Source organism: Herpailurus yagouaroundi, unplaced genomic scaffold (assembly GCF_014898765.1).
Source record: "Herpailurus yagouaroundi ecotype Mexico unplaced genomic scaffold, PumYag 393, whole genome shotgun sequence".
In the NCBI taxonomy this organism is placed as follows: domain Eukaryota; kingdom Metazoa; phylum Chordata; class Mammalia; order Carnivora; family Felidae; genus Herpailurus; species Herpailurus yagouaroundi.
Genome location: NW_024412610.1, coordinates 240,771 through 268,108, shown reverse-complemented (window position 1 = coordinate 268,108; position 27,338 = coordinate 240,771). Strand labels below are relative to the sequence as shown.

At 45.3% G+C, this 27,338-nt stretch overlaps 1 protein-coding gene, 1 long non-coding RNA gene and 2 other non-coding genes across 5 annotated transcripts; 3 read left to right on the top strand and 1 right to left on the bottom strand.

Moving 5' to 3' along the window:
* NEU1 (neuraminidase 1) lies at nt 1-27,268 on the bottom strand. Of its 2 annotated transcripts, XR_005786908.1 has the most exons (8): nt 27,024-27,268; nt 26,387-26,579; nt 25,403-25,665; nt 24,709-24,891; nt 24,355-24,577; nt 23,516-24,253; nt 11,086-11,097; nt 1-5 (listed from the first exon to the last, which is right to left on the bottom strand). XR_005786908.1 is itself a non-coding variant. In XM_040463380.1 (6 exons), exons 1-6 carry the CDS (start codon nt 27,183-27,185, stop codon nt 24,027-24,029), a joined length of 1,251 nt encoding a protein of 416 aa, XP_040319314.1. In that variant the 5' UTR covers nt 27,186-27,268; the 3' UTR covers nt 23,502-24,026. The 2 variants fall into 2 exon arrangements, 1 of the variants encoding a protein (XP_040319314.1); XM_040463380.1 differs by lacking the exons at nt 1-5; nt 11,086-11,097 and having other exon boundaries at nt 23,502-24,253.
* LOC121022344 (uncharacterized) lies at nt 1,013-3,261 on the top strand. Its single transcript, XR_005786909.1, has 5 exons — nt 1,013-1,311; nt 1,500-1,538; nt 1,759-1,798; nt 2,661-2,867; nt 3,045-3,261. It is a non-coding gene; the product is annotated as an uncharacterized LOC121022344 (long non-coding RNA).
* Nucleotides 1,592-1,654, top strand: LOC121022394 (small nucleolar RNA SNORD48). The gene has a single exon (XR_005786921.1). It is a non-coding gene; the product is annotated as a small nucleolar RNA SNORD48 (small nucleolar RNA).
* Nucleotides 2,496-2,564, top strand: LOC121022393 (small nucleolar RNA SNORD52). The gene has a single exon (XR_005786920.1). It is a non-coding gene; the product is annotated as a small nucleolar RNA SNORD52 (small nucleolar RNA).
* Nucleotides 27,269-27,338: the final 70 nt, after the last annotated feature.

The following is a 27,338-nucleotide window of genomic DNA, read 5'->3' as shown; positions in this document are numbered from 1 at the left end:
ACACTCTCTCTCTCAAAAATAAATAAAAATAAAATAAAATAAGACTGATTTTGGGAGTGCCTGGCTGGCTGGGTAGAGCATGTGACTCTTGATCTTGGGGTCATGAGTTTGAGCCCCACCTTCAGTATAGAGATTACTAAAAAAAATGATTTTGTATGATGTGGAACCCCCGACTCATATATTCCTTTCTCATAAAAGATGAAGAGGCCAACATACATCACCAAACACTAACTACATTTATAAATGAGGAGGTATAGAAGGGTCCATCTAGGAAGGTGGGATTTGGGATAATTTATGAGTTGACGGCCTCTTAATAGAGGCCAAGAGCAAATGACCAGATTTCTGGGGGAGAAAAACTAGCAAAGGGAGAACAGGGTCTGGCTGTTGCTACAGCACCCCTATTTGTTTTGCTTCTAACCCTCCTGAGATATATGGTTCTATTTAGAGTGTACTGAACACGTCCACCGTTTCTGGCCAACTCCCAGTCCATGAACTGCTCATAAAGAGGACAGGAAACGAAACTGGGAGTAGTTTCATGGGTATAGTAGGATAAAGTTCTGCAGATAGGTTGCACAACAACGTGATACATTCAACATTAGTGAACTGTACACTTAAAAGGTTAGATTTTTTTTTTAAGTTATCAAATGGTCTATGTTAAAAAACTGTTTATTGTATGTTATTTATATCTTAATAAAGCGGTTAAAAAAAAAAAAAGACACTAAGGTTAATGTGACTGATAGGTCTGCGGGCTGGAGTGGGCGGTGAATTCAGATTTCGCTGGCTAGACAGAACAGGTGACAGTCTCTGAGCGTGACCAGGACCCCGAACTGGTGAGGACGAGGGAGGAGTTACTCCAGCTGGGACTTGTCAGCCCGGGAGGCCAATAAGGAAAAGCACGCAGCTGCGCAGGCTTTCAGCTGCGCAGGCTTCCTGCAGCGCCAGAGACTGCCTCCGGCCCGGCCGATGGAGAGACGGTCATCTATCTTTTGTTTTTCAAAATTAACAAAATAGGTCTGAATTATTTGCCCGGAAGAGTGTGAAACATTCACTCCTGGCCTCTCTTTCACTTGCTTTATTCTTGCCGTGGGTCGAACAGGCATCGACGAAGACAGCCATGCCCGTCAGGCCCCCGACCCCACGTCGCCATAAATAGCCGGGACTCCGCCATTATAGTTCTCTTTGTGCGTGCACCTGCCTCTGGAGGATGTCCGTGTGCTGTGTTGCGCCGGGGGGTGCTGTGGCGCCATCCCCTACGCCAGGGGGAGGCGGCGGCCCCGGCGACCTGCGCTGTCTCTGCCAAGCTTCCTTCGTGTAGGTATCTCGGGTTCCTGTTGGGTGAGGGGACCGCAGTCTCGGGCTGAGCAGGATGAACTGCCATTACAGACTAGAGTTTCTGATGTGTACGTGACGCCATCGTTTGGAACTGACCCAGCCCAGGGCAGGGGGGTACTCGGCTGGGGTCGCCCCTGGCCCCTGCTGACTCATGGGTTTCTTCCCAGGGCCCTGGTCTTCGTAGGCTGGTTCGCAGCGCCACGAGGGTGAGTGGACTGTGCGAGATGGAATGGCTGGCGGTGGCCTTGGGGAAGACGGGGGTGATGATGAACCCAGGTGATTCTGAGTGTCTCGCTGACGCCGTCACCGCAGCGCGCTGACCATCTCCCTCCCCCGGGCTGGGTCTTCCTGGTACCTGTGCTGGGGAGAAGCTCGTGGCCAGAAAACACAAGTGTGGCCTATCCCTGTGTTTCATTTTTCCACTAGGTGTTTTAAGGTGCTCGCCGTGTGTTACCCTTGAATAAAGGTGAGTATTAGGTGTGAGATTCTTCTCCGTGCTTCTCAGACTGTTTTGATCCCAGAACCCTCTTTTCATGGGGTCACTGTGAAGTCTTTTTTTTTTTTTTTTAACGTTTATTTCTGAGAGAGGGAGACAGCATGAAGGGGTGCAGAACCTGATTGATGGCCAGCTCGAACCCATGAGCTGTGAGATCACGACCAGAGCCGAAGTCCCGCGCTTAACCGACTGAGCCACCCAGGCATCCCAATGTTTTATTAATTTTTAAGAGAGTGCGAGTGTGATGGCAAAGAGGGAGACCCAGAATCTGAAACAAGCTCCTGGCTCTGAGCTGCCAGCACAGAATCTGATGTGGGGCTTGAGCCCACGAACCCTGAGATCGTGACCTGAGCCAAAGTCTGATATGCCACCCAGATGCCCCTCTTGAACTTTTTAAAAAATTTTGGTAACTTTTTATATATTTGCCTAATTGCGGTTAAACCTGCCTCCTTACTGTACATTCTGTATTCCCCAGTGGAGGTTTTTTGGTTCTGTGTGTGTGCACACGCACAATTTTGGATTTTTTTTCACTGTAATTTAACTCTTGAGCTTGCCATCTCTGCACTCTTATTTTGCTGCATCCTTATATTGGATGAAAGACCATTGTCTTTCAGTGTATTACATCGCTTCTCAGAATCGCCTGCCTTCATCCAGGTCTCCCTAAATTGGGAATGATGATTGTCTCAGACTAGAGTCTCTGATGCTGGGCTTGATGTCAAAAATTAAGTTCTGACTCATTTGGAGAACTGGAGGCTTGGGTCTGAGAAGGGGCCAACAGGAGGGCCTTTAAATTTGCTTGTGCTTCTCAATGGTTGTCTTTTTACTTTTCTAGCCTGATTATTCTAGAAGCCTACTTGGGGCAGTGCCCTTTTACAGATCAGTGTCTAATCTGGTGACTGAATGGCTGAAGTTGGGAACTTAGCCTCTTGGAGAAGTGCTGTTGAGACTTCTGGGTCGCCTAGATAGTGGCTCCTGCCACTTGAATCTTTGGGCTGCAATGAGGAGTGAAGAGCCATGTCCTTTCTCCCTGGCTCCTATGGTGAGTACCAGTTTCTCTTCAGCCCCAGAATGGTAATGGTAACTTTCTTGGACCATTAACATTTCTCTGAGGATATTTGAAACCACGAATCACTCCTGCTTTCTCTACCCACCCAAGTTCATGTTTTAATTCCAGTTGTGTGCATGTTTCTAATAGATGTTCTTTTATGAATTTCAGGATTTTGCTAACGAGAGGATGTGTCTTATTTGGTGTTGAGCAAATCCTAGGAACTTCATCTAGCTGTCCTGCATTAACCTGTGAGCAGCTTTGAACTTGAGAAAAAAAACTGCATAGAAATTTTGAGATATTTAAATATCATTCAGACCACTTTGCTTCATTGTAATCAAATACTTGGTCTTGTCAAAAGGATTCTAATAAAATGCTTTAGAGCAAAGTAGAAGTTTGGTTTTTGTATAAGCAAAGTCGTACAAAAAGATTTAGGGAAGTGAAAGGTAACTGAATGAGCATCACAGTTGACCTCTAGCTATGTCTTCGCAGCTATATACAGGATAAAAAACTAGGTTGACGCTAACTTTAAGCATTTCTAGGTGGTCTGCCATAGGATTCTAATGGGTTAGATGTACTTAACAAGTAGTGAAGATTTTTAGGATGTCGAAATGTTAACACAGGCACTTAGCTTGCGTTCAGCTCAGGTCATGATCACCGGTTTGTGAGTTTGAGCCCTTCGTCTGGCTTTTTGCTGCGCACCTGGAGCCTGCTTCAGATTCTGTCTCTCTCCCCTCCCCCCCACTTTGTCTCTTTCAAGAATAAGTATTAAAGTTAAAAACAACAAAACATGGTCACCACTGTGGCTCAGTGGGTTTAGTGCCTGACTTTGCCTTGCGTTATGATCTCATAGTTCGTGGGTTCAGGCTCACTGGTGTCAGCATGGTGCCCACTTTGGATCCTCTGGATCCTTCTCTTTGTCCCTCCCCTGCTTGCACTATCTCCAAAATAAATATTTAAAAAAAACCCCATGCCTGTGCTAGTTGCCAGGGGCTGGGGAAAGGGGTAAATGGAGTTTAATGGATATAGAATTTCAGTTTACAAGATAAAGAATTCTGGAGATAGATGGTGGTGTTGGTTGCTTAGTATTACTGAAATGTGTGCTTAAAAATAGTTAAGATGGTAAGTTTTATGTGTAGCCAACCACAGTAAAAATTGGGGAAAAAAGATCCATACTTGGACTATTTCAAAGATGGTTTCCTACCCACCAGCGTGTACAAATTTGTGTTGTTTTAAGATTATATTATAAATTACCCAGTTTCTAGGAGGAGGGCATTTAGGTTTCTAGTCATGCTATATACCCTGTTGTTTGTACCCATTTGAAGTTGTGTTGTAGAATAATACGTTTCAAAAGTAAAATTTGAAAGGGTTTAATAAGCAAAACAATGCATGGTATATTTCATACCAGTTTAGGCTCGTGGCCTCTGTCCATAAGATTGCCTGTCTACTCTATACCTATCATCACTACTCCCAGTTGTAACAGTTTTAGCACGGGTTTGGTTCTATTAACTCATTCTTTGTTTTGTTTTTTAATTTTGAGAGAGTGTGAGTAAGGGAGGGGCATCTCTTGTTTAATGTTTATTTTTGAGAGAGAACGGGAGCAGGTGAGGGACAGAGAGAGGGAGACAGAATCTGAAGCAGGCTCCAGGTTCTAAGCAGTCAGCACAGAGCCCCATGTGGGGCTCAAACGCAAACTGCGAGATCATGACTTGTACCAAAGTCGGACACTTAACCAACTGAGCCACTTAGGAGTTCCCAACTCCTCTTTAAAACATTTGCTACTGGGGCGCCTGGGTGGTTCAGTCGGTTAAGCGTCTGACCAGCTCAGGTCACCATCTCGCGGTCCATGAGTTTGAGCCCTGCGTCGGGCTCTGGGCTGATGGCTCAGAGCCTGGAGCCTGCTTCAGATTCTGTGTCTCCCTCTCTCTCTGCCCCTCCCCTGTTCATCCTCTGTCTCTGTCTCAAAAATAAATGTTAAAAAAAAAAATTTGGGGGGCACCTGGGTGGCTCAGTCAGTTAAGCGGCTGACTTCAGCTCAGGTCATGATCTCACAGTCCGTGAGTTCGAGCCCCATGTCAGGCTCTGGGCTGATGGCTCAGAGCCTGGAGCCTGCTTCCGATTCTGTCTCCCTCTCTCTGCCCCTTCCCCACTCATGCTCTGTCTCTCAAAAATGAATAAATGTTAAAAAAAAATTAAAAATTTTTAAAACATTTGCTCCTTTAACTTTTACTATTTTAAGTAATCTCTACCCCCAGTGTGGGGCTTGAATTCACAACCCCAAGATCAAGAGTTTTATGCTGTATTAGGTGCCCCTACCTATTAACCATCTTTTAAAAATTACATTTCTTCTGTATTTTCCTACTGAACGTTTCCAGCTTGGCCTCCACCCCTGGAAATTAGCAAAGATTTTTCCCAACCTTTATATTCCTTGATCACCTTTACTAGTTTTATTTTTTTTCTTCCCCAAATTGCCCTGGTTGATACTCTCTGGAGGACAGTTTAGTCTGCAGCTCCCATTGCTATTCTCTGGTAAAGGGTTCCTTGGCCTTGGTGCTTGGCCCAGAATTTGAGGATTAGACCTGTTTAACAGGGACTTGTTATCTAAAACTTGGGTTAAAGTAGGGAATATTTGATTAAAGTTTTTTAAAATCCTTCACTTGGGCTCTTTTGTTTTTAGGACAAGAACAAACTAGCCTGCTAGCAGATAATGTTACTTTTGTGGAGGGGATTGGGACTGGGATGGGGTGAGGGTACGAGGAGACTGGCTTTTTTCTCTACAGATTTCTGAATAATTCCCTCTAGGAATACACTGCTTTATGATCAGTCCCAAGCACATAATTGTATTTGGCTCTCAGGCATCATTGTGTTTTATCTTCGCAGCCAGCAAATATTTAGTGTTTGGATGTGTGCTAAGCTTTTCATGTGCTTCACTTCATTGAATTCTTAAAACTCAACCTTGCAACTTTGATGTTATCTACCCCACTTCACAGGCAAGGAAAGGCTCAGGATGTTAGATAATTTGCCTAAGGCCAGAGAGTATGGGTCTGGATTCAAATTCCTTTGTTTGTTACACTGGTCACCCAGCTTTAGAACAGTACCAGTAACTGAAGCAAACCTGCCTTTGATTCAATTTGCTTCTAATCCCTGCCACTCAGGAAACTACCCAGCTGAATTGTGCCTGTATCATTCCCTTCCCTGACGTAGAGTTTTACATTGAATGTATCTCTAAACGACATACTGGGTTTTGTATTTTTTTGAACTTAATAAATATGGGATAATTGTTCATGTAGTTTTACTGCAACTTGATTTTTTTGTTCGATTCCACCCTCCCATACACATTTCTGTCCATTTTTATTTTGGAAAAAAAGTCCTAAAAACTATGTTGACAGGTGTTTTTGGTAGTATTATATGAGGACATCTGTTTGTAAGTGCATTTAAAAAAAAAAAATTTTTTTTTTAACATTTATTTTTGAGACAGCATGAGTGGGGGAGGGACAGAGGGAGACACAGAATCTGAAACAGGCTCCAGGCTCTGAGCTGTCAGCACAGAGCCTGACTCGGGGCTCGAACTCAACCGACCACGAGATCATGACCTGAGCCGAAGTCGGCCGCTTAACCGCCTGAACCACCCAGGCGCCACTGTAAGTGTATTTTTTAGGTTAATAGTATCACGATGTATAGGGGACTGGTTAAGATTCTGGAGCAAGACTGATTAACTTTGGCTGGGTTACTTATCCACTCACAATTTTCTCATTTGTCAGTGGAGTACCTACCCTTACAAAGAATTACTAGGTTTATTTAAAAATTTTTAAATGTCTGTTTCTGAGAGAGTGGAAGTGAGGTAGGGGCAGAGAGAGAGGGAGACGTGGAATCTAAAACAGGCTGTAGGCTCTGAGCTGTCAGCACGGGGTGGGGGCTCAAACCCACAAACCACGAGATCATAACCTAAGCCGAAGTTGGCACTTAACCGACTGAGCCACCCAGTCGCCCCAAGAATTATTAGGTTTAAATATATGCAAACGAACTTAAACCATGCCTGGCACATACCTGTTAAACCTTATTTAGGTATTACCTACAATCTTGAAATAGCTTAATCATTAATGTGCATAGCCTAGTTGGTACCTCACACACTCATCCTTAGTCCCTGATGGCACTAGTAAGTAGATGGTCAACTTCCTTTCTTGTCCCTAGGGTCTCTAATACATTCTCTTGCCCTTATTTGTTTTTAAGTTTATAAAACTTAAAAAACCAGGGGGTGGGGAGGGGAGGGACAGAGAGAAACAATCTTTTTTTTAAGTTTGTTTTGAGAGAGGGGGAGAGAGCATCCCAAGCAGGCTTCATGTTGTCAGCCCAAAGCCCAACAAGGGGCTGAATCTCATGAAGCATGAGATGACCTGAGCTGAAATCAAGAGGCGAATGCTCAACTGATTGAGCCACCCAGTGCCCTCTTGCCCTTATTTGTGTGATCCAAGTCTTCCCCTGGGTGTTGGGACCCTCCTTCCTGTGCCAGCCCCAGGTTTGGGGTGTAAGATGGAGCTATAGCCATGGTGAAGATGGTTATACAGCTTTATTCCAGGCATGGAAATCATGTTTCAGCCTTCTATATCCTTGAGCCCCACAGCGTTCCTCCAGGAGTGATGGTGATTGGTTAAGACTTCTGTCCCAAAACACTCTTTTCTTCATCTCGCCCTCCCCCTACTCTACAAGTGAAGCAATTTCCACCTAACCCACTGGCAAGATCTCACAGCTTTCTACAGTTACTCTAAGCAGAGACTGGCCTCTCTCGGCCACTGCAGACGGTGAGCCTCCAGAGCCTAGCCTCTCCAGGCCTCTGATCTCTGGAGTCCTCAGCCACTGGCCATTCTGCTAGCCTCTCCAGGTGACACCTCTTCCTTACCAGTTGCTCAGGCCAGAACACTTGGGAGTCCTCTTGACTTCTTTATGTTATGCGTAATTCTAAACGATATGTTGTTTAGCTGTAAATGGTCTTAAACATTACATACTGTGTATGTATTCTGTGACTTGCCTTTTCTCTTCACATTATCTTTGAGAGATTAACCCATGTTGGCATGTTAGTTACACCACTGTTGCTACTGACAGAGCCAGCCAAGCTCCCCCCACCCCACCGACTTGTGTCATTAATCTTATATATGCATGTTAGTTTGAATAGTCTCCCATCCTTACATGCTGTATCCAATTTGTCAGCACCTCATGCTGGCACTACTTTAAAAATAACACCCAAATCTGACTGCATCTCATACCTCCATTACCATTCCACTCTGGTAGGAGCTATCATCAGCTCACCTACATGATTGCCACAGCCTCCTCACTGGTCTCCTGGCTTCCACCTTTACCCTGTTACAGTCTTTTTAAATTTTATTTATTTTATTTTTTCCTATTACAGTCTTATATCCACACAGCAGCCAGAAGTTTCCCTCCAAACCATAACTTGGGACTCGTCTCTCCGCTGCTCAGAATCCTGCAATGGCTCCCATTTCACTGAGAGTGAAAGCCAAAGTCTTTGCAAGGACCATCCAACAAGGTCTTCCCAAGTCTAGCTCTGTTGTCTCTAACCTCATTTCCTACTCTCCACTCTGCTCCAGCCATATAGCATTAAGCCAGGAGCTGGCGGGCACTCTCCTGTCAATGTTCAGGGAGAAAAGATTTTGCTTGCTGGCTGGGGTCAACAACCACATCCCTTGGTCTGTGGGGTAGACTGAAACTTGTGCCATACGAGCTCGTGGATATAATTTGGGTTGTGAGGAAATCCTAGAGCGGAGAAAGAAACTTAAAAACGGTTTTGGACATTGTGGCACCGTGACTTTATATAGTCTATTTGGAAAACAATTTGGCAATACACACTGAGTATGATGCACATTCACTTCAACCCAGTGTTTCCACTTCTGGTAATACACCCTAAAACATACATGCATATAGAAAGATTATGTACACAAAAGTCCTTGGTGGTAATGGGTGATTGTTTGTCAGGGTGGGGGGAGGAAACAACCTAAATGTTCTCCAACAGGAAAATGGACATAATTGTGGTATTTTTATACAATATAACAGCGTGATGTGTTACATGCAGCGGTGGTATGACTAACGTAGTAGGGTGGATTATTCTCACAAACTAATGTGAAGGGAAAAAAGGCAAGTCACAAAAGAATACATTTGTACGTAATGTTTAAAGACATTTACAGCTAGGGGCACCTGGGTGCCTCAGCGAGTGAAGCGTCCGGCTCTTCATCTCAGCTCAGGTCTTGATCTCAGGGCTGTGAGTTCAAGCCCCATGTCAGGCTCTGTGCTGACAGCTCAGAGCCTTGAGACTGCTTGGAATTCTGGGTCTCCCTCTCTCTGCCCCTTTGCTACTCAAGCTGTGTCTCTCTGTCTCAAAAATAAATAAACATTAAAAAATTAAAACACAAACAAGTTTACAGCTAAACTATTGCTTAAAGTATAGTAAAAGAAATGCATAGGATTGCTAAATACTAAATTCCACCTAGTAGTTACCTGGGCTGTGACAAGGGGAGGAGTAGAGAGTGTGATGTAGTCAGAGCAGTGTACATGGGAGCTCGTTGTATAGTTTTTCATATTTTTGTATGTCTGAATTATTAATAAAAACAGTTTGGGACCTATGACTCCTGAAGGGCTGAGCAAGGGCAATAGCTAAGTCACTCTCCAGGGACACCTGCAGATTCTGAAGCTCACACATGGAGCTCCCTTGGAAAACATCCAAAATGAGCTAGTCAAAAACACTGGCATCTGCGCCAACAGGAACAAATCAGCAGGCTCAGTAACAGGACTTTATAGCTAAGCAACTCAGAACAGCATGTGTGAAGGCTGAAGTTGTATTGCTGGTGGGAGTGCAAACTGGTACGGCCACTCTGGACAACAGTATGGAGGTCCTTCAAAAAGTTAAAAATAGAACTACCCTATGACTCAGCAATTGCACTACCAGGTATTTATCCTTTATCGAAGAGATAAAGGAAAGAATTTAATCTGCTGTGCCAAACAGGGTATTACAAAGAAAGAGCAAGTGGATTTAAATTAGAAACAAACGAGGGGCGCCTGGCTGGCTCATTCAGAAGAAGCATGTGACTCTTGATCTCGGGGTTGTAAGTTGGGGTCCCATGCTAGGTACAGAGATTACTTGAAAATAAAATCTTTATATATTTTTTTAAATAAAAAAACAAATGAGACAAATAGAAATTCTAAAATTGAAATAAGCAAGTACCTAAGCATAATAACAGAACAACTGAACAGCAAATTAGTAAGTGGAAGGAGAAATCCATAATGTGGAGCAGAAAAAAATGAGTGAATAATTTGAAAAGGAAGTTAACATGAAGGATGTAATGAGATGCTCCAACCTTTGGCATTGTTTGTTTAGAGCTGCCCTCACCTTGTTGGCTTGTTACAAATGCCACAGCCAGAACAGCTCTGCCCAGTGGCACATGGGGGCATGTGGATTTGAGCAGCTCAGGGCCATCTGTTAGTTTATTGTAATATTTCTTGTCCGTTAATCCTGTCCCACTTTTCCATGATTATCTTGTGGTTGCTGTGTTATTTCCCAAAGAGGAAGGAAACAGGCTGTCCCTTTAAAGTACTTGCTGACTGCTAAATGTTATTGCTGGCAGTCAGGTGAATCAGGTGGAAGTATGTCACACGCTAGGCTAACTATTGCCTGGCATTAACCCACTGAATTCTAAAGAATGTCGCAAAGATAGAGATGTGACCAATAAACCCCAGTTATTTGCTGACATCAGGTAATAAACTGGGGCTGGGGGTGTGGGAGCTGTTTCTAAAGGGTCTTGTGACTCTGGATCAGGGAGCCTCCTATTTTCTAGCAGCTTACAGAGTGGCTGTGCTCCACGCCAGGTTGTTTTCTTCTAAAGGAGACCAAGCAATTGTTACAAAAACTAGTGTTTAAACCTTTTATTATGAAAGTCTTTTTTAAGTTTATTTCTTTATTTTGAGAGAGAGTGTGAGAAGGGGAGGGACAGAGAGAGGGAGAGAGAATCCCAAGCAGGCTCCACGCTGTCAGGACAGAGCCCAGTGTGGGGTTTGAACCACGAACCTCGAGATCATGACCTGAGCTGAAACCAAGAGTTGGGAGTTCAACTGATTAAGCCACCCAGGTGCCCATTAAACTTTTTTTAAAAGTAAGTTCTATGCCCAATGTCGGGCTCAAACCTACTACCCCGAGATCAAGAGTCACACGCTCTACTGACTGAGCCAGCCAGGTGCCCCTGAAGTTTTTAAACCACAATGAGATACCACCTCACACCTGTCAGAATGGCTAACGTTAACAACTCAGGCAACAACAAATGTTGGTGAGGATGCAGAGAAAGAGGATCTCTTTTGCATTGCTGGTGGGAGTGCAAACTGGTGCAGTCACCCTGGAAAACAGTATGGTGGTTCCTCAAAAAGTTAAAAATAGAACTACCCTATGACTCAGGAATTGCACTACAAGGTATTTATCCAAGGGACACAGGTGTGCTGTTTCAAAGGGGCACATGCACCCCAATGTTTATAGCAGCGCTACCGACAATAGCCAAAGTATGGAAAGAGCCCAAATGTCCATCCACAGATGAATGGATAAAGAAGATGTGGTATATACGTACAATGGAGTATTACTCAGCAATCAAAAAGAATGAAATTTTGCCATTTGCAACTACATGGATAGAACTAGAGGGTATTATACTAAGCAAAATTAGAGAAAGACGAATATCATATGACTTCACTATATGAGAACTTTAAGATACAAAACAGATGAACATTAAGGGAAGGGAAGCAAAAATAATATAAAAACAGGGAGGGGGACAAAACATAAGGGACTTCTTTTTATAATTAACAGCTTAATGTTTAACAGGTTCTTTCTGTATTTTTCTTTTTTTTAAATATGAAATTTATTGTCAAATTGGTTTCCATACACCACCCAGTGCTCATCCCAACAGGTGCCCTCCTCAATGCCCATCACCCACTTTCCCCTCCCTCCCACCCCCCATCAATCCTCAGTTTATTCTCAGTTTTTAAGAGTCTCTTATGGTTTGCCTCCCTCCCTCTCTAAATTTTTTTTCCCCTTCCCGTCCCCCATGGTCTTCTGTTAAGTTTCTCAGGATCCACATAAGAGTGAAAACATATGGTATCTGTCTTTCTCTGTATGACTTACTCCACTTAGCATAACACTCTCCAGTTCCATCCATGTTGCTACAAAAGGCCATATTTCATTCTTTCATTGCCACGTAGTACTCCATTGTGTATATAAACCACAATTTCTTTATCCATTCATCAGTTGATGGACACTTAGGCTCTTTCCATAATTTGGGTATCGTTGAAAGTACTGCTATAAACATTGGGGTACAAGTGCCCCTATGCATCAGCACTCCTGTATCCCTTGGGTAAATTCCTAGCAGTGCTATTCCTGGGTCATAGGGTAGGTCTATTTTTAATTTTCTGAGGAACCTCCACACTGTTTTCCAGAGCAGCTGCACCAGTTTGCATTCCCACCAACAGTGCAAGAGGGTTCCTGTCTCTCCACGTCCTCTCCAGCGTCTATAGTCTCCTGATTTGTTCATTTTAGCCAAGGACTCTTAAATACAGAGAAGAAACAGAATTGCTGGCACTCGCAGGCCCCTCGGGGGGGGGGGATGGGCTAAATGGGTAAGGAGGCATTAAGGAAGACACTTGTTGGGATGAGCACTGGGTGTTATACATAGGGGATGTATCACTGGAAACTACCCCTACAATCATTATCGCATGGTATGCTAGCTAACTTGGATGCAAATTAAAAACAAACAAGGGCGCCTCAGTGGCTCAGTCGGGTGAGCGTCGGGCTTCAGCTCAGGTGATCTCACAGTTTGTGGGTTCGAGCCCCGCATCAGACTCTGTGCTGCCAGCTAAGAGCCTGGAGCCTGCTTGGAATTCTGTCTCCTCTCCCTGCCCCTCCCCCACTCATGCTGTCTCTCTCTCTCTCTCTCTCTCTCTCTCTCTCTCTCTCTCTCCTTCAAAAATAAATTAAAAACATTAAAAAAATTTTTTAAAAACAAAACAGAAGGAAGAATAGTACAAAGAACACCAATACACCCACATCTAAATCCAACAATTGTCAGCATTTTTCCATATTCAAAAAAATATGTCTCTATATTATAAAATTAGGGATGCATAGCTGGCTTGGCCAATAGAGCATGCGATCTTGATCTTGGGTTCACTGAGTTCAAACCCCATGTTAGGCCTAGAGCTTACTTTTTTTTTTTTTTTTAATGTTTATTTGTTTTGAGAGGTGGAGAGGGACAGAGAGAGAATCCCAAGCAGGCTGCATGCTGTCAGCCCAGAGCCAGATGCAGTGAAATCATGATCTGAGCCGAAATCGAGAGTGGGTTGCTTAACCGACTGAGCCACCCAGGTGCCCTGGGCCTAGAGGTTACTAAAAAAAAAAAAACAAAGAGGGGCACCTGGGTGGCTCAGTCGGTTAAGTGTCCAACTTCAGCCTAGGTCATGATCTCACAGTTCATGAGTTCGAGCCCTGCAACAGGCTTTGTGCAGCCTGCTTCAGATTCTGTGTCTCCCTCTCTCTCTGCCCCTCCCCTGCTCCTGCTCTGTCTCTGTCTCTCTCTCAAAAATAAACATTAAAAAAATTAAAAAAAAGAAAATTAATATATACATTAAATTATATGTGTATATGTGTGCACATGTGTGTATATATACACATTTAGCAGGTTCATTTCAAAGTGAATTATCATGACATTTTATCTCTACCTCAACATGCATGTCCACAATGTAAGGCATATCCACTATACTGTTATCATACCTAAGGAAATTGGCAATAATTCATCCTTTTACTTATACTTGATATTCAAAGTTTTCCAACTGTTCCCCAAATGTCTTTTATAGCAGGTTTTTTTTTTTTTAATGCTTGCTATTTTTTTTTTTTAGATTTATTTATTTTTGATTGACAGAGACAGAGCACGAGTGGGGGAAGAGCAGAGAGAGAGGGAGACACAGAATCCAAAGCAGGCTCCAGGCTCCAAGCTGTCAGCACAGAGCCCGACACGGGGCTTGAACTCACAAACTCATGCGAGATCATGACCTGAACCAAAGTCGGACGCTTAAGCTACTGAGCCACCCAGGCGCCCCTAATGCTTATTTGTTTTTGAGAGAGATAGAGCATGAACAGGTGAGGGGCAAAAGAGAGGGAGACACAGAATCCGAAGGAGGCTCCAGGTTCTGCACCATTAGCACAGAGCCCGACTCGGAGTTCGAACTCATGAACCACGAGATCATGACCTGAGCCCAAGTCAGATGCTTAACCAACTGACCCACGCAGATGCTCCCACTTGTTGTTTTTTAAAGAGCCAGTATCCAATCAAGGATCAAACACTTTATTTTATGTTACATCTTTTGATTCTAGAATACCCTTCTCTTTTCTCCTTTCTGGGGGCATTGATCTTTCGAAGGGACTAGGCCAGTCATCCAGTCATCTTGTAGAGTATTCCACGTATTGGCTTTGTCTAATTGTGCCCCCTGGGTGTCTTTAACTTGTTCCTGGATCTCCTCTGTATTTTCTTTAAACTGGAGGTTGCCCCTAAAGGCCTACTTAGAATGTGGTTACATAGTCTGGCCAAGAACACTTCACTTGGCTGTATACAACCACAGATATTTATTCCCTCACAGTTCTGGAGGCCAGAAGTCTACAACAGTTTCATTGGGCCAAAATCAAGTTGTCCACAGGGACTTGTGCCCTCCAGAGACACTAGGAGAGAAGCCATTGCTTGTCTCTTCCAGCTTCTGGTAGCTGTTGGCATTTCTTGTGACTTGTGGTCACATCACTCTAATCTGCCTCTGTGTCACACTGCCTTCTCTTCACTCTGTGTTCATTGAATCTTCCTCAGCTTTCCATATATATGGTTGCATTTAGGGCCCACCAGATAATCCAGGATAATCTCCCCATGTCAAAATCCTTGATTTTTTTTAAGTTTATTTACTTATTTTGAGAGAGACAGAAACAGCGCAGGTGGGGGAGGGGCAGAGAGAGGGAGAGAGAGAAAATCCCAAGCAGGCTCCACACTGTCAGCACAGAGCCCAATGTGGGGCTCCAATCCACAAAGCCACGGGATCATGACCTGAGCTGAAACCAAGAGTCGGATGCTTAACCAACTAAGCCACCCAGGTGCCCCTCAAAATCCTTGATTAGATTACACCTGCAAAGATTCTCTTTTTCCCTAGAAAGGCAGCATTCCCAGGTTCCAGGGGCTAGGATGTGGATATTCTTTTAGGGGGTCATTTTCAGTTTACCACATGCTATGTACTTCACAGGGCCTAGTATCAGGGGGATCATACCTACATGTCCCATTCTGGTTTTTGTTTGTTTGTTTGTTTGTTTGTTTTGTTTTTAAAGTAGGCTCCATGCCTGATGTGGGGATTGAACTTACAACCCTGAGATCAAGAGTCATATGCTCCACTGACTGAGCCAGCCAGGCACCCTCTATGTGTCCCATTCTTCTTCTTCTTTTTTTTTTTTTTTCCTTTTTAAGTTTATTTATTTATTTTGAGAGAGAGAGAGAGAGAGAGAGAGAGAGCATGCATGTGTGCATGCTGGGGAAGGGCAGAGAAAGGGAGAGAGAATCCCAAGCAGGCTCCATGCTGTCAGTGCAGAGCCCTTAAGCAGGGCTTGATCCCACGAACCATGAGATCATGACCTGAGCTGAAATCAAGAGTCAGACACTCAACTGACTGAGCCACCCTGTGACCTCATGTGTCCCATTCTTGATCTCAGCTTGGTTGCCCAGTTAAAGTGGTGACCCCTAGATGCCTTCATTGTTGAGGTACTCTCCCTGCTTGTGATTGGTGCCAAAAAACGAAAATCCATATGAACGAATATTCAGTTCTCTATCAACCTTTAGCCTAATGATTTTAGCAACCACTGAGGATCTTGAGGGGGGAAGTGTTCCCTGACCCTTGTAGGGTCCCTGGCTGGGTCTGAAAATTAAGACAAATTAGCAGGAAAGAAGCATACAAATGTACTTAATATAAGCTTTACATGACACTGGAGCCTTCACATGGAAATGAAGACCCAGGGACATGGTGAAACCTACTTGCTTTTCTGTGGGACTGAACAAAGAGGCAGTTGTGGGAAAATGACCAAACTGTGGGGAGGTGACAGGAAATCAGAATAATTTTAACAAGGTCTCAGTGTAGCATTCACTGAGTCTCAGCCTCTTGTCCTTGAAAATGAGAATGTCTTCCTTCCTCTGGCTAAAGGGAGGGCAACTCTCACATGGGAGGTTTATCTCCTGCTTTCAGGAAGAAAAAGGAAGGCCAGAGGGCTCTTTTTGCAGTTGTCGTTTCTCAAGTGCTCTTAATACAAAATAATCAACATGCCAAGGCAGCATGTTTTGGGGTGATGTGCTCTGAACTCCTTCACCTGAGTTATTTCATTCGTTTGCAAAATGATGATCTAATTTGATTATTATTCCTACACTTAGTAGATGATATTGTGCTGTAAAATAAGTAATAAATAACTTATCAACTGATATTTTGTCTAACTTGAATTACTTGTTCCTGCTGAAAAGGCAGGATAAATGATTCATTCTTTTCTTTTATTTATAGTATTATATGTGTACGGAGTTGGTATAAAAGTCTCTTCCAATGATGGTAAATGAATTCCCTCTCTTTTTTGTATACATGACTCCAGTGAAATTGCCCTGTGGTCCCCTTTGACCTTATCAAATGCCTTGCTGATACCCAGACATGCTAAGACACTGTCCTCCCCTAATCTCCGCTTTTAAAATTGTGGCCAGTGAGGGGAGCCTGGCTCACTCAGTCAGTTAAGCATCTGCCTGCCTCTTGATCTCAGCTTGGGTCATGATCTCACAGTTTATGAGTTCTAGCTCCATGTCAGGCTCTGGGTTGACAATACAGAGCCTGCTTGAGATTCTCTCTCTTCCTCCCTCCCTCCCTCCCTCCCTCCCTCTCTCTCTCTCTCCCTCTCTCTCTGCCTCTCCCTCTCTCTCTCTCAAAATAAATAAATAAACTTAAAAAAATATTGTGGCCAGTGAAATGCTGTTGGGGTTGGCATGACAACCTCAGCAAACCCATGATAGTTCCTGGATATTGCTTGGGCTCCTGCCTCCAATAGTAGTAAGGGCATCTCAACATCTCCAGGGGGTTAATTTTTTTTTTTAACATTTATTTATTTTTGAGACAGAGAGACAGAGCATGAACGGGGTAGGGTCAGAGAGAGAGGGAGACACAGAATCTGAAACAGGCTCCAGGCTCTGAGCTGTCAGCACAGAGTCGACACAGGGTTCGAACTCATGGACCGCGAGATCATGACCTGAGCCAAAATTGGACGTTTAACCGACTCAGCCACCCACGTGCCCCATCCAGGGACTTAAAAATAAAAGAACCTGGGGCGCCTGGGTGGCTCAGTTGATTAAGTGTCCAACTCTTGATTTCAACTCAGGTCATGAGCTCATGTTTTGAGAGATTGAGCCCCACATCAGGCTCTGGGCTTACAGTAGGGAGTTTGCTTCGGATTCTCTCTCTCCCTCTTCCTCTGCCCCTCCCCAACTTGTGCTCTCACTCTGTATCTCTCAAAATACATAAATAAACTTAAAAAAATATTATTAAAAAAAGTAATAATAACAAATAACAGAATCAAGATCTATAGATGGCAAACAATACATGTCCCTTAAATTGGTTAATTGATAGGAACATAACAATGTTAGATGGGCTTAAGATACTGAGGCAAAAAGCCAATTATCTATATATTATATATACAGTGTATATAATAATTATGTATAGTTTATTACTATTACTTTTTATTTTATTTTTAATTTTTTTAACGTTTATTTATTTTTGAGACAGAGAGAGACAGAGCATGAACAGGGGAAGGTCAGAGAGAGAGGGAGACACAGAATCTGAAACAGGCTCCAGGCTCTGAGTGGTCAGCACAGAGCCCAACGCGGGGCTCGAACTCACAGACCGCAAGATCATGACCTGAGCCAAAGTCAGACGCTTAACCGACTGAGCCACCCAGGTGCCCCTACTATTACTTTTTAAAAGTAAGCTCTAGGCCCAAGGAGGGGCTTCAACTCATGACCCAGGCAGCCAGGCACCCCTAATTATGTACAGTTTAAAGAAGACTAATAACATGTATTATCACTGAACTTAAGATCCGGTGCCGCTAAACTTGTGGCTTGCAAATTTGGAGGCCACAGAGAATGTGATTTCTGGTCCCAATCCCACAGGAGTATGAACTTCTCTTAGGAGTTTTCCAGACACGCTTCCCCCACCTGAATCCAGAACAAAGATGGAGGCCAGTTCACCACTGAAGATACTTGGTTTACAAAAAGAGGCAGCCAGCTTGTGAGCTGTAGTTTGCCAATTTGGTTTTTAGAAATATTGCCTTCAAATATTATTTATCTTGATTCCCGAGTTTTTTGGTGTTCCCTTAAGTTACGCACCCAAAGTACAGTCCTGCTTTGTTGGGGGTAAAGGAGGGGTCAGGAAGAACGTTCTTGTTTAATTTCTAGTCCTCCTCAGGCCCCTGGCTTTATCTTTGGACTGCAAATCTGAGGTCCACTGAAACCCCGATTTTGGCACTGAGCATTGGCTGATGTCCCCAGGGCAAATGGAGCCTCCAAGTCCACTTGATTTTCTGGATTCTTGCTTTCTATTATTTATGGTTTGTGAAGATCCCTTACTTTTGTGTTGGCTAAGCCTTACAGTAAAAATGTGGGTTTTTTCTTTAAAGTTTATTTATTTTGAGAGAGGGTGTGTGAATGGGGGAGGGACAGAGATATATAGAGAGAGAATACCAAGCAGGCTACATGGAGCCCCATGCAGGGCTCAAACTCAGGAACCACAAGATCATGACCTGAGCCTAAACCAAGAGTCAGACACTTAACCAACTGAGCAACCCAGGCACACCTGACCTTTTCCCACTGTTTTGAGGGCAGCCTGAGGACTGGGAGAGAGAGCCCAGAGTTGGTTCAATTCTGAGCCAAGACGCTGGGGAGGGCTGAGAGTGTGTGAGGGGAGGCAGCTGTGCTAGGGGTGGGCTCCATGCTAGAATATGGCTGCTTACCTAGGAGGCACTCCACCAGGCTTCAGTCTCGAGTCAGCTCCATCCCATTTGTACAGATAAGCACTATAGCTTCCTCTTCTAGCTTCCTGACATCCCTTCCGATTCCCCTTTTACATTAAAAGAAAAAAAAAAGCCAACAAAAAGTTCTTCTACCCTTTCTGCACACTTGACATTTGTTCTAATCCTGGTTTTCAAACTTGAATGTGCATAAGTCCCCTGGAGAGTTAATACACTGATTGCTGGGCCCCACCCCCAGAGCTTCTGGCTCTGTAGGTCTTGGTGTAGGGGTGGCTTTGGGGTTCTGGACAGGGGGGCAGTCAAACATTTCTAACATGTTCCCAACACGTTCCATCTGGGACAACACGTTCCATCTGAGACGACACTAGCTCCTTACCCACCTAGATTTGTCTTTCCTCCTGTATGAGGCACCCACCATGTGCCATCTGTTGTGGCGGGTATTCAAGATGGGGTGCCTGGCTGGCTCAGTCAATAGAATCTTAATCTCGGGGTTGTGAGTTCGAGCTCCATATTGGCTGTAGAGATTAATTAAGTAAATAAAACTTAAAAAAAAAAGATGCTTGGGTAAACAGGTAGGTTTCAAAACAGCAGGTTAACCCTGCTAGCTTTAAGGGTTATTGGTTTCTTTAGACATAAATTCTTCCTACTTAGTTTCTCTTTTGAGATCTTTTCTACAGTGTTTTGAAGTTTATTCTTTCTGAGTCTAGGCTAAATGTCTAAGAGAAAGTTTCCGAAAGTGCAGTCTAAAGACCTCAGCATCAGCCTGTCCTGCAGTTCCTGTTAAAATGCGAGGTCCCAGGGGCGCCTGGGTGGCTCAGTAAGCTGAGCGTCCAACTTCGGCTCAGGTCATGATCTCACAGTTCATGAGTTCGAGCCCTGCGTCGGGCTCTGTGCTGGCAGCTCAGAGCCTGGAGCCTGCTTCGGATTCTGTGTCTCCCTCTCTCTCTGCTCCTCCCCTGCTCACACTCTGTCTCTCTCTCTCTCAAAAATAAATAAAGATTAAAATTTTTTTTTTTTTTTAAATGCGAGGTCCCAGACCCTTACTAGAATACTGAACCTGAAGGTCTGGGGTGGGGCCCAGGGCTCTGCCCCACCCACTCCTGGGGAGAATCCTCTCTCAGCTGAGGGTTGGTGGCTAAGAAGGAACATGGTCACTCTTCACAAGCCTTCTGCCATGTCTACTTCATGACACAATAGCTCATGGGTCAGACATTCATGGCATCATTTCCTCTCTTTCTTCCAGTATTTCTAATAAAGTTGTTTAGCAAGACTTTGTCAGATGTGCAATTTTTAGTGGTATTAGCAGAATGTCCCAACTGCTGCAGATGCCACCCCCTTAATTCTTCCAATGCCATACCTATTTCGTGATCTGCATTAGAGAAGCAGAGCCTGGGGGCACCTGGGTGTCTCATTACGTTAAGTGGCTGACTTCGGTTCAGGTCATGATCTTGAGGAATGTGAGTTGGAGCCCCATGTCGGGCTCTGTGCTGACAGCTCAGAGACTGAAGCCTGCTTCGGATTCTGTGTCTCCCTCTCTCACTGCCCCTCCCTTGCTCACACTCTGTTTCCCTCTCCCTCAAAAATAAAAATAAACTTAAAAAAAAAAAAAAAAAAGAAAAGAAAAGCAGAGCCCTACAACCAAGCTGCCCAGGGTTCTCTTTTCTTTTTTCCCTCATATATCCCCCTGCTTCCGCCTGCCAGCCAGAGATTCTTCCTCTCTGTCTCCTGTGTGGTTGGTAACAGTGTGATTTACTGGCCAAGTCAAAGTATTACATCAGTTTACTCACAACTGGCAAGGAAAAGGGGGAAATTAAGCATTTACCCTGCCTTTCCCTACAAACCATGCTTCAGGGTAATCCAACAGCCTTGATGAGGGACAGCTCTTTTTTTTACCGAAGAATTCCAGGTAACAAATGGGGTAGAAATAATAGAATTTAAAAATCAACATTTCACAACCCCTCAAAATAATTGATTCAGGCAAAACCCACCTGTGAATGAAATTGACAGTTGGAAGGTTGTTGGGGGAAACTTACAAAGGAGGGGTCAGGCTGTGGCCATCTGAACCCACTGCTCAATCTCAGCTTTACTCTGAGAGGGAGGGGCAGACAGTACTTGCCCCCCACCCCCCAGGAAGCACACAGCACCTGTGAAGGATCTTGTCCCACTGACCACCCCCCCTCCCCAGATGGAATGGGAAGCCAAATCTTCAGGTTTGATCATTGGAAATGTGAAAGATAGACGAAGGAGTTAAATGACACTCTGAGGAAGCTGACAAATCAGAGTGGAACGTTCTATAGGATGAATGCCTTTATTTCTGCATAGGTGTTATAAAGAAAAACAAAGAGGAGAGGTGGGACTATTGATCAACCTAGGTTTAAGACACATCAAAATAAAATGTACAGGGTTTCAGGGTGCCTGAGTGGCTCAGTCGGTTAAGCATCCAATTCTCAATTTCAGCTCATGATCTCATGGTTTGTGGGTTGAGCCCCGCATCCGACTCTGCACTGGCAGTGCAGAGCCTCTCTCGCTCCTAAACATAAATAAATAAAATTAAAAAAAAAAAAAAAAAAAGGAAATACGTAGGTTTTTTGGATCCTGATTTATTTTATTTTATTTTATTTATTTTATTTTTTGAGAGAGAACAAGCAGGTGAGGGGCAGAGAGAGACAGAGGGAGACACAGAACCCAAAGCAGGCTCCAGGCTCCAAACTGTCAGCATAGAGCCCTATGCGGGACTGGAACTCACAAACTGTGAGATCATGACCTGAGCTGAAATCAGCTGCTCAACCGACTGAGCCACCCAGGCACCCCTGGATCCTGATTTGAACAAATCAACTATAAATAAGACATTGAGACATTTGATGAAATTTGCACATTGACTGGGTATTAGATGATACCAGAGTTAATGTTACCGGTGTGCAATGGCATTATGGTTACATAATAAAATGTTCCATTTTAAAGGGTGAGATGCACACTCAAGAATGTAAGGGTGGAGGCACCTGGGTGGCTCAGTTTATTGAGTGTTTGACTCGATTTCAGCTCCGCTTATATTTCAAGGTCGTGGGATCCTTGTTGGGCTCCTTGCTGAATGTGGAGCCTGCTTAAGATTCTGTCTCTCCCTCTGCCCCTCTCCCCTGCTCTTGTGCGTGCACTTTCGCTCTTAAAAAGAAAAAAAAAAAAAAAGGAAAAAAGGTAGGGATAAATGTCACAAGGTCTGATATTTGCTTCAAAGTATTTCAACAAAGAGGGGTGCCTGGGTGGTTCAATTGGTTAAGCATTTAACTCTTGGTTTTGGCTCAGGTCATGATCCCACAGTTTGTGGAATCAAGCTCTGCGTCAGGCTTGGTGTTAACAGTGCAAAGCTGGCTTGGGATTTTTCTCTCTACCTCTCTCTCTCTCTCTCTCTCAAAAAAAAAAAAAAATCAAAGTGAAAAAGAAAAAATAAGAAGCAAACGTTGGATACATAGGGTGTACACGGGGTTCATTAACCCATTTTCTCTACCTTTGTTTTCACAAATGTCTGTAAGTCAAAAAATTAAAGTATTACATTATTGACCACAAATTCTGGATAAAATATAACAAAATTAAATTACACCATATCCTCATATACAGTGAGATTATTCCATTTTTTCACTTTTTCTGATGGAATGAATTATCCTAACATTTCTTAGAGAAGGAAGTTGAAAGTAAAATAAACTGCAACTGTATGTCAATGTGACCCTTATTCCTCAGTCTTTGACATTCTTTCATTTTTTAAAATTTTTATTGAGGGAGAGGGGGGAGGGGTAGAGGAAAAGGGAGATTTTTTTTTTTTTTTCTTTTTTGAGAGAGAGAGAGAGAGAGAGAGAGAGAGAGAGAGAGAACATGAGCAGGAAAGGAAAGGAAACAGAGAGAGGAGAGAAGAATCCCAGTCAGGCTCCACATTGTCAGCACAGAGCCCAATGTGGGGTTTGAACTCATGAACCATGAGATCATGACCTGAGCTGAAACCAAGAGTCAGGATGCTTAACCAATTGACCCACCCAGCGCCCCCTGAGTCTTTGAGATTCGGACCACCAAAGCTTATGTAGGCAGTGTATTTTCTTTCCACATGGAGTAAAGGCATGGCTCTTCCACTCATCTGTTCTTTTAATAGCATCTGCCTTAGGATGGTGCTATTTTCTCAGGTAAATTGTCACAATGCTTATTTTTCTGCTGGGCTGAGCTGGCCTGGGAAAGGCTTTCCATCTGCATTTCACACACCTCCCCCCTGGCTTGATGGAAGACAATATCCCACGCCATCTCAGATATAAAACAGAGCAGATTGCTTAATATCTCATGGGGCTCCCCCTGCTACTCCTCATGACACCTATGAAGATGAATCTGTTTTTCTGTGATGAGGAAGATGTGAAAGGGAAAAGAAGATTTAACTGCCAAAGTGCTGTGACTTTCATGGGCAACAGCAGCTTCTTCCACAGAGCTCATTCCCAGCCTCTTACAAGTGTACGTGAAGAACACGCATCTGCATGGACAGAACCACAGAGACATTACAAGTGCTCACTCTCCTTCATTAAAAACGTTAAGTTACAAATAGTTCAATTTATAAATAGTCTAGGTGGGTGGCGCACCTAGTTCTTTACCCTGAATCCAAATATTGCCCTTACAGTACTTTCACCAACCTGCTCCATAGCCAGTATCTTACCCTAAAGAGGAAGCTCAGCCTTCCCCAATTCCCTGAGTCCAAATATATCCAATTCCACAGGCCTACCTAACCCCGCCTAAAAAAAGGACCAATCACTGCCCTAGGAAGGCAGAAGGGGGTAGGGGGCCAGAGCCAGCAATGATGTGGAAGGGATGTGCTCCCAAGTGAGGGCAGGACACCCCGTGTGGAAGAAGCCAGGCTTGTAGTCCTAAAAGAGTGACTTCCCTGTCAAAGAGAAATCGATTTTGCAAAAGGCTACAGTCTACAGGCAGGTGGAACTGTCTTTTAGGCACCTCTAGCAGACCCGCTACGGGCCCATGGTTCTGAAGGCTGAGTCCAGGGCCTTCTACTCTGGTGTCAGGTGTGCAGCTCAGAGTGTCCCATACACGCTGACTTTGGCCAGGGAGATGCTCTCGGTGTACTGATTCCGGCCTTTCTCATACAGGACGTAGAGCTGGGGGGCCTGGTCCTTCCCGCCCACGTTGCCCTCCAGGGCTGCCAGTGAGGAGTAGCCACTGGGGCCTGGCCACAGCTGGACTGTCTCTTTCCGCCATGATGTACCATTGCTGAAACTCCAGCGCAGGGTCAGGTTCACTCCTGGGGAGGGCAGCAGAGTCAGAAAAAGGAGGGTCTGTGGCCACACCTTCTCTAGATAAAAGGGGCTCCCTTGACGACCCCCGCCCCCAACAGACACTCACGGAACTCTGGATGGGCTGGATTGGAGAAGAAGACAATGCCGGAGCTGGTGGCTACAGCTCCTGCAGCTACCACAGGGTCCACAAGCTCAGGGTCGAAGGTCACATCACGAGGCCGTATGGTATCACAGGCGTCATAGCTGCGGAGGACAATTCGGCAATGGCAGTGGTAGTTGTTTTGGTTCCGGGCGTTGATGACGACTGAGCCATCTGGGAGCTCATAGGGCTGAAGAGAGGGAAAATGGCTTCAGGAAGACCCAGGGAGGGGGCAGGGCAAATGCTGGGTCTGTGAGTGAAATGGTGCTCTGGAGGGCAGGGCCAGTGGAGTGGGTGGGGAAGAGCCCATGGACTCCTGACCTGGCACTCATCAGGGTTGAAATCGTTTTCCCGCTTGGGCTGGCCATAGGGGATGCCGCTGACCCCACTGCCATAGCGCCAGGTGGCACCGTGATCATCACTGAGGAGGCAGAAGACCCCATCCCGCTCCAGTGTCCCATGGCCACACACGATGAGGCGGCCCTTCCGCGGCTCCCACTGTTTCTGTGGGAAAGGAAGCTGGATGTCACTGAGGGAGACACTGTAGAAGCTCACAGGTAGAGAAGGAGAACCCATCACCTCCTAAGTGTGAGAATACATCTGGTCCTCTTCAATTCTGTCCTTGGTACTGAGGGTCCCGGGAGGATCCCATAAGTATCCACTGCCTGAATTAAGAAACTCTTGCAGAATAAGCTCCTTTAGGACATCTAGGGTATACACCGGATAGGTTGTGCATCAAACAAGGGGGTCCAGCCACAGAGGTGTATGGGAGCTTAAACCCATGCTTGGTGTGCTCACTCACCAAGCTGTGTACAACCCCCAAATGGGAAGACAATGGCAAAATTCTATCTTTCCTCAGGAGGGGGTTCCTCCCAGGATGCCCCTTTCTTCCAAGGAATCCCATCTAAGAGAAAATCTGACTTCATAAGTCCTTCTCCCTGGGAAAAAGTCTAATTGGGGGCATCTTCCAGACTCTCCAAAGGGCAGCCCCTTCCACCCATCTCAGGATAGAGACCTGAATGCCTGAGCCTGGTCCAGGGGCAAACATCTCGGTGCCAATATCCAAGGAGAGGTTCCGGGGAGGGCTCCAGGAAACACCATCATCTTTGCTCCACACCAACATAGTGGAGGCCACCTGGCAGCCAGCCTTGTGAGCACAGAGGGAATAGAAAAGAAACACCACTCCTGTCTCCATATCATTCACCACTGCCCCCAGGTTCAGCCCATCCGGGGTGTCCCCATCATCTACAATGAAGGCTGTAGGAGACCATGTGCTGCCTAAAGAAAAAAGAGAAGAAATCCAGGGTGAGCACTCGAAGCCTTTTCTACCTCTCCCTGTTAATTTCCACCTCTTGCTAGGGACCCAAGGCCTTAGAATGGCCCCAGAGCCCTAAAAAACCTGCCTCCCCCGCCCCCTGCCTTACGTGTCTGACCTTATCTATTCTACCCTTGCTCACTCCATCCTATCCCACAAGCTCCTTCTCATTCCTCAAATAGTTTTCTCCTGGAGAAAAGTCACAGGCTTGTGACATCTGCCTGGTACATTCTTCCTCAGGGTTACTCTCACCTTCTTTACTCAAAAGTCACCTACTTAAAATTGCAACCAATCTGCAACATCTTGTTTTATTTCTCTCCATTATATTTATCCCTTTCCAATACAAAAAATAAACTCGCCTATTTATTATGCTTATTGTCGGTCTCCCCACAGACAATATAAGCCCCATGAGGACAGGGATTTTTGGTCTACTTTGTTCACAGCCATATTCACACAACCTAGAACAGTGCCTGTATATAGCAGGTGCTCAATAAATTTTGAATGTTCAACCCTAGGTGATTACAATTTCCAGATCACTGGTCTGTACTGCTTCCCTCCTTAAGTCCCCTCAGGGACTCAGGCCTCCAGCCTTCCCAGAGGTCCTATGTCAAGAGCCCTTGGGCAGGTCAGTCTCCCCACCCATCCAGCCTAACACCAGCACTTGCCACTCAGGAATCTTTATACCTTGGTCCAAGGACCTACGAAGAGCAATGAACTTGGCCCCCTCATCCGATGTGGACATTTTTCTGGCCTCAGCGAAGGCAAGGAGAGTGCCCTGAGGAGTGGTTGTGATGAGCGGAATTCGGAAGGTGTGCACAGAACCGATCTGCCTCCCGCTTACCCACAGCAGCTGCTCCATGGTCACCAGCGGCTGAACCTGCGAAGGGAGGAGGAAGGATCGATACAAATTTGACTTCAGGTTTTAGGACGGTTGAATAGTGGCTCGGAGTCGAGTGTCCCTGGGAAAGACGGGGTGCTGGGAATCAGAGTGGGAGGGTGTGTGTGTCCTAGAATAAGGAAGAGGAACCTGAGGACAGTTTGGAACAAGCTGGGGGCTCGGAGCGGGGGAAGGGCTCTGAGGGGAGAAGGAACCTTCTGGGAGGCTGGAGCTGGAGAAGGAGCTGGAATGAAGAGGAGACTCAGAGGGCAAGAGGACAAGGACCCGTTGAGGAAGAGGGGTTGGGAATGGATGGAGGGAACGGGGTCCGAGAGCGGCGGGAGAGTCCCTCGGAGAGGGATCTCAGTAGCCCGCGTCCCGGGGGACGCTGGATACAGACCACCCGCGTGGGTCGGGGATGGGGATATACGAGGGGAGACTCACCAGGCTGAAGTCATTCTTTGCCCTGGCGCCAGATTCTGCCAGAGACAAAAGCAGCAGGAAGATGATCGTGGCCAATACCTGAACTCTACAGCCTCCCCAGAACCCCGGCATCCGCGGGTCCCCGGGTCTGCCCAGGAGCACTTGTCCGGCTCGATCCGCCATCGTCTCTCCCCGGGCAGCCAGACCCAGGCCCCCTGGGTTAGACGCGGGCTGGCGTCTGTCAGCTGACCGGGCCCTTTAAATGCTAGCTATTCCCTCTCCACCACCCCTACCCTTCCCGAGTCGAGCCACCTGTCGCACTTCCGCGACTCTAAT